The sequence below is a fragment of the Aythya marila genome (genome assembly GCF_965140915.1).
Source record: "Aythya marila genome assembly, chromosome: 1".
Classification (NCBI taxonomy): domain Eukaryota; kingdom Metazoa; phylum Chordata; class Aves; order Anseriformes; family Anatidae; genus Aythya; species Aythya marila.
In genome coordinates this window covers 27,878,513-27,891,705 of record NC_139042.1, presented here as the reverse complement: position 1 = coordinate 27,891,705, position 13,193 = coordinate 27,878,513, and the positions used below count along the sequence as shown (strand labels likewise).

Below are 13,193 nucleotides of genomic sequence, written 5' to 3'. Positions count from 1 at the left end.
TAAAGCATGAAGTACACAACGCCAAGATCATCATCCTACCATAGTCGTGACTGTTTTGCTTTTCTTTCGTTCTGATTATGTTCTGATTAAGAACAGAATATCCAATGATACAAAACTGCTCATCGTTCAGTATCACACCAACAATAAGGCACTGTGAAAGGAAGGCAGAAGGAACCATTCCAAGTAAAAAATGTACTCAGTCCTACACAAAGATTAAAATAGAGCTTTTATTGATGGAATAACAAAAGTGCTTTTCTTAAATATTTTTCAAAATACATTTATACAACTTACAATAATATATCCAAAATAACTGTATATACAAAACATTACCTTGTTTTATGTATGTGCTTTTTTTTTCTGAAAATTACAAAGCAACTTTTTGGCAAAGTTCAACCTTAAGAGGTGATAATTTTGAAGGTTGGATTAAGAAAATAGAACCTGAGGGAAAGTGACACTTAAGTCCATGACAAGCAAGGAGTTCTCCATTTAAATAAAAATGTTTTCGTGATATTTTTCACATTACAAAAATAACAGAAATGAAGAAAAAAGATGATGGATACTTTTCTCATCATTTTATAGAGCAGCTTCTCATTCTTTCCGATACAGAACTTGAGATAAGAGTGCATGTCAAAAATGAATGCAAGTAAGGACAGCAGTGCCCTGCTGTGGCTTTCTCTTGGGTGCAGTTCCTTAGCTGCTGTTGATATGGTTGACCTGATTGGATCTGCGATGGATTTCTTCCAGGAAACTCTCTAGCTGTTCTATCAACATTCGTTTTTTAAACCTGCATTTAAAACAAAGCATAATGAATACACATGGTAGTAAACAAAACATTGTTCCCAAACTTTTACTGGACCCTGGAATCTTAAGTAATTATTTTAGGTACAGTGCATGATGACATTACATATATTGCTGTCTCCTCAAGTTCTGTTAAGCTACTAACTTGCTTTCAATTTAGTGAGAGAATATAAAACTAGGGTTACTCGAGTCTATTCTAGCATGTTGTTGAACATCACTCAGCCTTCGGAAAGCCAGGAGAAATTCTGAAGTGGTCACTATTTCCATCAGTAAACTTCTTAAGTACAGAAATAAAATATATCCCAAAACTACAATCCTAAAGCTAGCAACAGCTTTTAGGGATTATTTGCACACCTTCACAAAAGCCAAGTGATTTTGGTACTGGTGGAGAAATAGCCATTATACACTGCAGAGCAGGTATCAAGAAAATACAAATGAAGTTTAAGAAACTAAAGAGAATACAGATTTACTCCACACCTGGAATCTCTGCACTTCTATTCCTTATTGACTACAGAAATATGGACAGCAGACCATTTTGGGCTTGAACCCACTGCAGCATTACTGTCCATCGCTGTTTCCAGAGAACCCTAACCCCTGCAACGTTTCTGCATCTGAGAAGTAATTCTGACTGACACTTTGGCAGCTGTACACATACTCTGTGACAAGCAGCAATGCAAAGATCACACACTTTCTCAACTCAGCACTTTTCCGAACTGTACTCAAGAGTTCAGTCCTATGGTCTTATAAGACTATGATCCCAGTCAGGCCCCCCAGTCCATGTTCATGGCTCACTTATAAGTCCCAGTAACTCCAAATAAATCCCACACCAAGTACTGATTCCCCTCCATTCTTCACCACTCTTTTCATACCTGATCCCTGCTTCTTGAAAAGTACCAGCCCAGAAAATAAGTATCTACTCCTTTTCATTTGCTCTAATAGAAGCCAAATGATTTAAGCTAATAACGAGGTGTTTTACTATAATACATCTTAGTGAAAATTCAGCATGCTTATATTCTGTGAGTAATGTTACTTTACAGAATACCATTAAGTACATTTGAAGCAGGATACATTTCTTAGAAAATTAAAGCCTAATGGAAGGTAGGAAAAATATATTAACTGCTATCACAATACATCAAAACCCTGTGCCAACAGTAGTAACTATGTCAAGTCCCACAGTACATCTCACAAGCTTCTTATCCAAATGCTGAACACCACAGGAACAAGTTTTCAAGGCAAAAGAACTTTTCATCATATCAAATGACACTGATTAATACAATTAAACATTGACTCTTACTTATTTAACTGTCCAACCTGCTAAGAAAATCAGTATTCCTAGTAAAACTTCCTAGGGTAATTGTAGTTATTGAGCACTAAGGTTATTATTTCAAAACTGTTTGTATTAATTCTTTCTAGTGCTTTTATTACAAGTTGGTATTTCTTAGCATTTTGCCTAGGTACACACTTTATGCTTTGTTATGTAATTAACAGTTCAAAGCTCTCAGTTTGTAGAATAAATAAAAGGGAATTGAATTTCTGATACTGAGAATTGTCAATTTGAAGAATTTTCATTCATGTTTTCCTGTCAGCTTGTGCTAGACTATTGGGCAAGGTGCTAGATAGTCTTATCTAGGCTCCCTTTTCTCACAAAAGGTTGGAACTATTTTTCAAGGTCCTTTTGAACCTAGGCTGTTTTACGATTCTATGTTTTTATTTAGCAGAAAGTGAAAAACTTCTTTCTGGTAGGGCCATAAATGGCTTGCTATGCCAACTCCAGAAATATTCAAGACCTCTCTAGCCAACTTTTTCCATCAGCATATACAAAAAAACTGTTGGCTATGTTGACAGATAGGATTTAGTTCTGATGCATCTAACAGCAACATTCAACTACTGCCAAGCCTTGTAGGGAAAAAGTCAGCTCAAGTTAACTAGAATACAGAAGCAGTGCAACAGAAGTAAGAATTACAGATCTCAAGAGCCACATTCAGGGGCACAAATACTCCAAACCCACTAATGACTGCCAAAGATTACAGGAGCAATAATATTATATGGATTTGCTGAGATAGTGAGGAAGTATGTACAATCTACAGGCTAAGGAACAACTTTGACAGGTGATAAAGACAGATCAAGCAAAAGCATGATAATAACAATTGTTGCTACAGGGAGAGCACGACCTATCTGACCAACTATGCTGGCAGTAGAAGGCTAGAGGAGCCATATAAACCACATCCTATGGTCAGCATACCTTTACCTCGCAGCATGGTTTTATGCTAAAATCACTTTTATTTCATAATGAATTTTGATCAATAATGCCATAGGAAAAAAGCTGACTTCAACAAAAAACCAAAATCAACTATTCACCGAAGTAAACCTTAAAGTTATATTTACAGTTGAAAAGATGTTGGAATTTCTTTTAAATCTAACAGTCCTGGTTTCAGTCAGCATTACGTTTCTCTTTTCCTTTCTGAGTAGTCACGTAGTAGGCTAGGCAAATAGTCTGAAGATGATGTAAGAACAAGTGTCACTGGATTAACAACATTTTAAAACCCCAGCAAACCCTACCTCTGTCTGCCGCTGTGGAAATAGGACTTATTTCAGAAGGAAATAAATCTGAAGAGCAAACATGTTTACGGAGCAAACCTGAATCTCAAAAACTATTTTTAGAACAGGATTTTGAGTTGAAGCAGAATAATGAATTTAAACTGTTTCTGAAAGCTTAGTTCTCAGTAAAATGCAGTACCTCCAGTTCTTCAAATTAGCAGTACACCCATACCTGAGCTCTGGAAGTTGACTGATTTTTTTAATTACCATTGTGCACCTTAGCAGTTAAAGCTAAGCTAAAACTGAAGATGTGATGTGAGGCAAAAAGGTGAGCTTGAGCAAAAAAAACACATCAGGAAGCTTACCTATTTGTGTTTTTCCCCCCCCTCTAGGAGATTACTTGCAATGCAAAGCTCTGTGTGGGAAGTTTCAAACAATTGCATGGTTGTCAAGCAGCTATGAATAGCAGTACACAATGGTGTCATTTTACAGGATTAATACAATTCAGTTACCTACCTTGAAGCTTCTTTAATAACATTTTGCAAAAATATCAGACGGGTTTGTAAGCTTCCTTGTACATGTTTCAGTAAAAAGAAGATTCTTTCATACTCTTGAAAAAATAAGAGCAAAAACAGTTTAAGAGATACCAGGCAGATACCTGTTGCAACATTTCCCTTCATGTGAGCAAAACGCAACGTATTTTGTTCAGCTTTCATAACCTTTTATATATCACCTAACAACCAGTCTCATAACAACATACTGCTTTATCAATATTAACATTAGCAAATGCAGGATACTGGGAGTTCAGGATATTACTGGAGCATCTAACGTGCTAATCTTAATACCAAGAACATAAAAACCATGACTTCCATAAACACTGATATAGAAAGATACAGCAATGTTTTAATCACTCATCCTTAATCACTCATCCACGCAGTTTTTAATCAATGTTTTAAAAACAAATCTTTAAATTTGTCTTGTGATTTAGTATTTTTCTAAATAGTGATCTAATATTAATTCTTTGTCTAGCTCTCAGGTCAATCATCTGATTAAGATATTTGGTATACTTACTCCTTCCTGGTTTTCGGATTTCTTTCATAATTTGTGCTCTTAGCTCTATGTTAATCTCTGTGGAACTCCTGCAGTGCACTGCTTTTTTCCCTTTACTGGGTGAAGACATTGGCAAGTTTTCCTCAGTACTTTGTTCTTTACTATCCAATTCCTCATGATTCTCCAAAAATCCATCAACGTTCAAGTTATTCCCTAAATGTTCGTGGCCTACATCCTCTGTATGAGCTGCTGGTCGATCCAATGAATTGAATGGAGAAGAGGACATTGAGAACTCTGAATCCATGGTATTTGGGAAAACATCCGATGAAAGTGGGTCTATAACATGATTCTCCACCACATCATCCATTGCAATCTCATTATTAGTTTCTGACACTAAAAAAAAAAAACAGATTACACTTGCAAATTTTGCACTCTTTATGATCTGATAGAGGTCAGTGAGCATATTGAATATTGATTAAATTCTTGGAAAGCTATGCTCCAGCTTGTATAGTCTACCATATATGCTATAGTCTACCATACATGCCAGACATACAAAAATGTTTGTGGGTTATACCAGTAAGCACATCAGTTTATCCCCTGGTAATTAATGGCTTAGATCACAAGTATATTCTTCACATGAGAAAGGAAATCACTACATGTACTATCAAAAAGAAAAATGTAAAATGTACTTTTGACATGTTTCTCTTTTCCCATTAAAAGTGAACTGACAAATTTACTGTAGTGCTGAATAGTGAGCAGGACTGTTGCACAGCACCTCAACTCCACACTAAAGGAATTGAATTCACCCCCATTGCAGTGAAATTCAAAGTGACTTCATGCAGTGCTACTTTCAAAGCATCCGAATTCCCAGGAAAAGGAAGAACATTCTACTGTTTACACTGTCTCCTCATTTAATTCAGGAAATTCACTGTTTATACTGGAAAGTTCCTATGAGAGAGACTTCTGTTTGAAGGGCTACATTAACTCTTTGTAATTAGTCCCTGGTGCACACTTAAACACTTCATTTTCAAAAATTGCCGTATTTGGGAAATCAGCCAATGGTACTCTCACATAAACAAGCTTTTTCTGCATAAATAAAAACTGAACTCTCTAAAAACAAAGATTCACTTACTTTTGTGAATAGGAATGGGTTTAACAAGGTCAGGCTGTGCTTGTGTGGTTGGTATCGGTGGCCCCTTTCCTCCAATGTGGTTATTCACAACTGGAGGAGTTTGTGGTCGACCTCTGAGCAGGGGTGACATACACCGACGTCTTTTTGGAATCCCTTGCATATTTGGTTCTCCGGGTCTTTTATGTTTATTCTGAGGTCCTGATACAAATTCGTCTGCTTCATCTATCATCATTCCCTGTATTGAATGGGTAGAATAAACTTTAAACCAGAAACACATAATATAAAACAGTGAAAGCTTTGATGTTATACCGATGTTTACCATGTATATGGCAATGTACAACATGCCATCATGTATTGACTTAAGTGTCAACCAAAATAACAGGAGGAAAAAGGTAAGAGGGCTGTCAAACTTTTCATAATTGCAGAATGAAAAAGTAAATATGTAAGGGAAAATATTTCAATTATATTCATGATTTAGTGAAGTCCAATACAGATTTGGATGAGAGGGAGAGTAATGCTGACGGAAAAACATTTGAGGAACTTTATGGATAGTGCCTTTCCATATACTTGGAAGCACTTTTCCTATGCACGTTCTTTGAATGGCCCAATCAGCAGACAAACAGAACAACACAATTTAAGAGCAGCATTATAGAAAAGTCACCTTTTTGTCCAATTTGAATGGATTGCCAAATGTATGGAGCCTTCGTGGTTGATCAGGATCAAGTTCTCGGAGCGGAGAGGGTATCTGTTTTAGATACTCCTGGTAGTTTCCCATTTGTGCTATAGGTACACTGTGAACTTGATCTGTTTCAACAGAAACATTTATTAATATACAATACTGCCCACTTTACAAGAATTTAGCCTATATCCACTTAACTCCAATTTTCAGTCTTTTATCAAATTAACAAAATAGATGTGCAAAACTCACCATTATTCTCACCTAACTGGTATTTACAGCATCAAGTTTTGAGTGTAGAAAGCTTGCTTAAACGAATCAGTGTGTGTCTTGAGTTCCATCATGACATGGAAATAGAAATAGTTGTCATGCATGGATTTTAGCTTTCCAGTGTCCCATAGCTTTTCAACGAGGTAGATGGGTGAAAAAGCAATTGCAATAAATTTTATCTAAAACATTACTACAAAGAAAAACTACATTAATGCAAAGTAGTAATGCCAAGCATATAGATTTGAAATACAACTACCTGAATTTAGCTAATCAAAATTTAATTGTTGAAACTAGCTTAACCTTGAAGAAGCACTGATTTTTGACCACTGGAATTGATAAGATTTTAAAATCCATAGGACATGAACAATTCTGATGGATTTAAAGCTGCCAAGCCTTTAGTCAAGTAGAATATATGCTACCAGAAACAGCAGAAAAAATAACATTTTTGATGTGGTTTAACCCCAAACAGCAACTTTGCTTTTCAAACAATATTAGTTATGTATGAAAACATAACATACACTTTCACTTGCACTGCCCTTCCCATTTTCTCCACTTTTTTCATCATCTATGTTAGATACCATAAAGTAGCACCTGAAGACACGGCAGAAAGAGAAAGGAGTAAGAAGTAAGTATGACTAGAGTAAGGAACAAGGTGGGTAAGGAATAAGTTGTACTACTGAACTATTCACTGTTGGCCTAAAGGGCAAAAGAATCACACTGGTAGCACCCAGTAAGCCGGCTTGCCTTTCCACTGTTCACAATGCACTCTTATTGTATGGAGAAAGATCATAATGTTCAGAACTGTCCTGAGTTTGTTTGGATTTATCATGAAGGTTGGGGAAAAAAGAACTAAGAATCCTAAGCAAATGACCAGGTCTCCTCTGGATAGACTAAAGGACAGACCAGTGAATTTACCTTCTCTATCCTTAACTATTTTTCTTCCATTAAGTTATTTAAGGAAAAAAAGGAGATTATGGCAACAGACACCTACTAAGTTTTTAAGAACTGATTTTTTTTTTTTTTTTTTTTACAGTTTTCATTTTTTAGTACAAGCCATATCACAGGTAGGCAAAAAAAAAGTTATCTAACCTTCATCTTGTCCTTTGAGGAGCTTCCGAGTACTCTTCAGTAAATTAGATCTCATTCGTGTTAACTGATCCAAAAGATTTCTTCTAGGTATGTCATAAGCATTTCTAAAAGTCTGAGGTTTCAAATCCTGCGGTTTCAGCAAATAAAGTTTCAATTAATACAATGTATGAAACAATATCTAGCATTTCAATGGTAGTATATTGAAAATAACAACATTACACACAGTGGTGCTTACCTTATTCAGCAAAGCTATTTGGAACCCAGCATACTCCTTCATATTGAGGTCTAGAGGTCTATGAGGAATTTCCCCAGTAATCCCCTGTAGCAGATGTTGAAAATCGTTCCTATGTGCCATAGACAGGTTGTGTGATCTGCTTCTGACCTTAATTCCAGTCTCTTGCGCTACCTTTTTGCCTACAGAGCCAATGACTCTATCGGACTCTATTTTGGCCTTAATTTGAAATAAATAAATAAATAAAATTGACAATATGCTCTTAAAAGGATTAGTCAGACTTATTCATTTTAAATTCCTACCTAGAAGATTCAACAATGTGCTAATACACTATGACGACCATAACCAGGATGAGTGCTTAAGGAGTGCTTAATACAAAACCACTTAATGTTTACTACAATTTCAAATATAGTGAACAGTTTGTGCCTAGTTCTTCTGCATATTTCTCCTCTGCTGCCCATGATGGTATCTAAGCACCAATATGCATGCAATGCTTTTATTTTCACAGAAAGCCATAATTTGGCTAGCAACTCTCAGCAAATCTATCTGCACTCAAACTTCTCTCTGCTATAAGAGCTGAACACTAACTCTCAAAAGACCAATTCTCCCACAACTATAGTTGTGATCTGTCATACAATGGTATCAACTTCCTAAACGCTCAATACAGATAGTCATAGTCAAGTAAGAAATGAAATACATAATGCCCAATCCTGTTTGACTAGACAGACCTGACCCCCAATATGACATTAGATTTGTACCAAAATTAAACATGTTCATAAATGCCAACTCTTCGGCAGAATACAACTGAACAAAGAACTAGAAGTAATTTGGTAATACATCTGCCAATGCTTTTTCATTTTCACAAATGTATAGATTACTTAAAATCCGAATATGTATTTAAGAATACTTCTGTCTCTACTGGCAGAATTTTTTCAGAAGTTAGAAAAGCTTTAAGAGCAATTTGCAGTGTACATCACTGAACTTTAGAAATGTAAAAAGGCTAAGTTGAGAGATTAGCCCACTTAGCAAAAATACTAAGCAATGTGACCATGATTTCCTAAAATATACTCTAGACTTTACTCTAGACTTCAAGAAGCTTGCATCCTCCTTCAAATAACACTTCATATCAATGTTTTAAGAAAGTGTTTCCATAAATACTTGTTAGCTGGATTAGAAGTACTTGCACTACTATTTCTTACAGTTTCAAGCCTATTGCATTCTTTTATTCTTGAACAAGAAAGCTTAACGTGCACATTTCAACAAATTAAAAGTGGAGGTAGCAAGACTGAAATGCTTTAGCTGGTGCAGGGGACCACCAGCACTATTCTGTATAGTCAACAGCTTTATAATTTTCAAAAGGTCACTTGCCACTTCTGTCTGTCCTATTTGATATTCTGAATTCTGTCAGTTTACTTTATATTTACTGAACGCTTCCCATTTCACAGGACACTGATTCAGATGCACCTAATATAAAACCCTATTTTCAGAAAAATGCTAGAACAGCTTTACAACCTAAGGTAAGACAACATGTTTTCTTTTGGACAAAAGTATAATACTAACTATACATGTAAAAATGTTCCTTAAATATAAAAAATAATTTGTACCTCCATACCTATCTTTATAGTCCAGTCTATAAAAGTCTGTTTAAATGCTTTCCTTCAATTTACAAAACCAAAATATTTTGCTAGTTGCTTAGGGAACACATTAACTTGATCTTTCTGCTTTTTTCCTTCAAAGCCATTGAACTTGAATATTTTAAGATTATCCTGATATTACAAGTTTTTACTGCTCTTTTGCTTCAACATTACCTGCTGACTCAACTTTTTGAGATATGAAATGACACTGTAACTAAGTCCATATTCCACATTGTCAGCTATAAGGTTTGGTGCTCCCATCATTCTCACAGCTTTCTTCAAAGGCTGAAACATGGAATATATTGTAGAGTCATATTTAACTTTACAGAAGTTATATACATATTTCAACTAACTATATCCATTTCATATAGAACCTGAAGTCCTTAAAGACAGAAAATAAAAGCTTTTCATGGCAGGGTTTTGCTTATAAGCATCACTGTGCGTAAAAAATTAGCCATTCTCTCAAATGAATATACATTCTACTTGAAATAGGAAGAAAACACCCATAAGCGGAAAGATAACTATAGTTGCATAATAAAATAGAAACACAAACACAGTAAGTCATCTTACCCCAAGATAATAAGGAGGCATTGTCTTCAAATAGCTTTCAAATGACTGCAGCCATTTTAACGTTGGCTTTGCCTTGTGCACTTTAAACAAGTCATCTGATGGTTATAGAAATAGAGACAAAATGAAATGTCTATACATGTTTTTCTAACAGGAGAAACGCTCAAGAGAAAGTTAATTCCTCAACTCTTGAATACACTGTTTTAACATATATGCAATTAAATATGAACAAGAGATTAAAATTGCAGCCAAAAGATGGAACTTGACAAATTATTTTATCAAATTGAACTGATGACGACACAGACTGTGGAAAATAGCTACTGAAACAGTAAAAGGAAGAAGACTACAACATATCTGAAAGAATGACGATTACATTCTTCTTATACTCTGGATGCAATTCAGTATCACTGAACTATTTACTAGTGAAATGAGTTAACAATATAATACATCGTTCAACATTCTAGATTTCTACAGGTATGTGACTAATACTGTCATTTGGAGTCATCTGTTTGGATCAGATCAATTTTTCAGTTCTCTACTAAAGGATTTCATGAATTGGTATTTACCTAGCAGTGGAAGGAGGACTGGATAATTGTAAGGCATCACAAATAAATTCACACAATTCAGCGCTGTACTAGCTTTCAAGTAACCAAAAGGATGACCAAGTTCACTGTATTTTGCACTATTGCTCACATATACCTGCAATAAAGCACATTATATGTAAATCCAAAATATTGTGTTTAAATTTTGCATCGTATTTTGATTCTAGAAAAAGTTTATGAAAAACATCTTTCTATAGATAAATTCATTTAAGCGTATATTCTACTTGCCTGCCAGCAGGTCTGAGGAGATTTCCTTTCCAGGATAAACTGGGTCAGTGGTGAAGGCTCTAACTCGTATTTATCAAAAGGCAGTTTGTCAATGACCATTGGTTCACAGTCAGTGCAGGAGAATTTCACCACAGGATGAGATGTGCGGGGTGGCTAAATATAAACATTCTGCTGTTAATGAGTCTGCACAACAACTAAAATTTAATCTTTCTATAACTAAGGTAATACAGATTCTTTGAAAACAGGCATTTAAGGAGCCTATTCAATACAGTATTCATACTTATTGTTAATAAGCCCTAAAAGCTCAATTTATGGCATCAGCACTGTCTTAAAAACTGATGGAAGTTAATTTTCTAAATACATAGTCATTTTAGGAAGTCAAAAACAGTAATATTTACTGCATATACACAAACTTTACAAATGGAAATAAATCCTTGTGTGGACAAAAATAATCTTCAATGTTACCCTGGGGCATGCCCGCTTTTATTCACTGTAGAAGCGAGCATTGCAATTTCTCATTTGCTGACTTCCTTTAACATTACATTTCCTAGAAAAAATTTACATTCAAAATTTTAAACCTGATTGAGAACAATTTATATAATATGAAAACAAGTTTTACAAGAACTCGCATTTCAACTGCAACAGTGAAAACTTATTCCAGTTCAATTTAAATTTATCAATCACAGGGAAGAGGCTGTGATTGATGAAAATATAGTTTAAGTATAAACTGATAATATTTGAAGTTTCTTTTGCTTAAAGCAAAAGAGCCTGTTTTAAATTAGGAAAATTGGAACTATATGCCTACTCTTGAAGGGTTTTCAGAAGAGAAACTTAAGCTTTTAATACTTACCTTTAACCTCCTTTAAGCCCAATTGGGAAGCCTCCTTCCACTTAGTCTCATTACAAGAAAGCAACTAATACATAAGATGAGCTAGGGAAATGGGGTTTCTTGAACCTTCCTACCACCTCACCTTGAAAGTAATTTTTCTACAAACCTACAAGCTCTAGCCTCTTCCTTTTAGGATAAGCCACACAACATTATCTGCCCACAGAGCTGCTCTTGCCTTGAGTGTCTCCACTCTGAGGAAGGTGTACTGTCCAAGTGCACACAAAACAGGAGGCCCAACCAACTGAAGGAACTGCAATTCTCTTCAAAGAAGATGCCTCCAATAAATAGTTGTGGTGGAGTTTCTGACCAAGCCATGAAGCAGTTATACTAGGAATAAGAAGGCTGCAAGAGAAGTTGAATGCTAAGACTTCAGAAGTCCAACAAGTTTTGTCTGGACAGCAGATTTTTTTTTTAATTTTTTTTTAACCCCAGCAGTGGGAGCAGCCATTTAAATGGTGTACCAATAGAATTATTAGCAGACTTTCACACACATTTAAGAAAGCCTTGATAGTACTGTCTACATTATATGGAACAGTTGTTAAGGTAGGACTGTTTTTGATAACTCCACTGTGGAGCAGGGGACAAAAAGAAAAATAACCACAAATTGTTAAGTCAATGTTGTAACTCTTGGCTAAGTTTTAACACTATATTTTCCGTAAAGACAAAAATACAAGTCTTGGAACTATCAGCAAATGTAACTCCCCCACATTACGTAATGAAGTTTGTGAAATTCCAATTGACATTAACAGAAATTTATCTGCATGTGCAGTAATTCAGTGGTTGTGCAGTTATGAGAACTATACTTGCTACAAGTGAGGCAAATACTTTCTTATCTTTCACAGTTTAGGTGAGTTACAATTTGCAATTTTTTAACATCAACTTTTCAGTGGATTTAGAGCTGTAACTCTTCACTTGGTAAGATCTGTTTTAGTAATCTCAAGACCAACAGCAGCAGACAAATTCTAAAGACTCTACACAGTGAAATGATGCAGATACACCATTGGTAACTACAAGGAATACACAGGGTAGTTCTCCTACAAAGCAGCTTTTCAATACCCAACGGACAATGGCTTTTTGCTTTTTAAATGACTATAGGAGATTTACTTTTATTCACACAATAGTTTGATTTGTAGTTAAGAACAGCATCTGTATCTTTCACTGAATGTGGCTATAGATGCCAGCAATACCCAAGTCTATAAACATGACTTATGTATATATGTAAACATGACTTTTACACTTGTATCACTCTGGAACAACCTGTATTTCAAAGGACTCATTTTTTCGAGGGATATACAGCTCAAGAAAAGCTCAATGAATTTGCTAGTCAAACTACTTTCAGATCAAATAAGTGAAAAATCATGATAGGCAGGGAACAATTCCACTTTAATGATTTTCAAAGATAAGCAGAAAATACAAAAATACTTTATACTAGAGATTAGCTTTCATATCCAACAGAAGGCATCAGCATACTCTCATGAAAAAAGAGCA

General features: G+C 35.2%; 1 protein-coding gene across 3 annotated transcripts in view; it reads right to left on the bottom strand.

Annotated features, from left to right (window-relative positions):
* Window positions 1-231: 231 nt before the first annotated feature.
* INTS6 (integrator complex subunit 6) overlaps window positions 232-13,193 on the bottom strand; it is a 43,578-nt gene continuing 30,616 nt past the window's right edge. Inside the window, exons 8-18 of one of the 3 annotated variants that reach the window (XM_082779615.1) lie at window positions 10,817-10,969; window positions 10,553-10,685; window positions 9,990-10,084; window positions 9,594-9,704; window positions 7,789-8,004; window positions 7,554-7,680; window positions 6,180-6,322; window positions 5,519-5,753; window positions 4,408-4,779; window positions 3,853-3,946; window positions 232-784 (exon numbers count right to left, since the gene is read on the bottom strand). In XM_082779615.1, coding sequence (XP_082635741.1) covers window positions 691-784; window positions 3,853-3,946; window positions 4,408-4,779; window positions 5,519-5,753; window positions 6,180-6,322; window positions 7,554-7,680; window positions 7,789-8,004; window positions 9,594-9,704; window positions 9,990-10,084; window positions 10,553-10,685; window positions 10,817-10,969 — 1,773 coding nt within the window. In that variant the 3' untranslated portion in view covers window positions 232-690. The remainder of the gene's footprint in view (window positions 785-3,852; window positions 3,947-4,407; window positions 4,780-5,518; window positions 5,754-6,179; window positions 6,323-7,553; window positions 7,681-7,788; window positions 8,005-9,593; window positions 9,705-9,989; window positions 10,085-10,552; window positions 10,686-10,816; window positions 10,970-13,193) is intronic. The other 2 variants (XM_082779616.1, XM_082779617.1) reach the window with 2 other exon arrangements.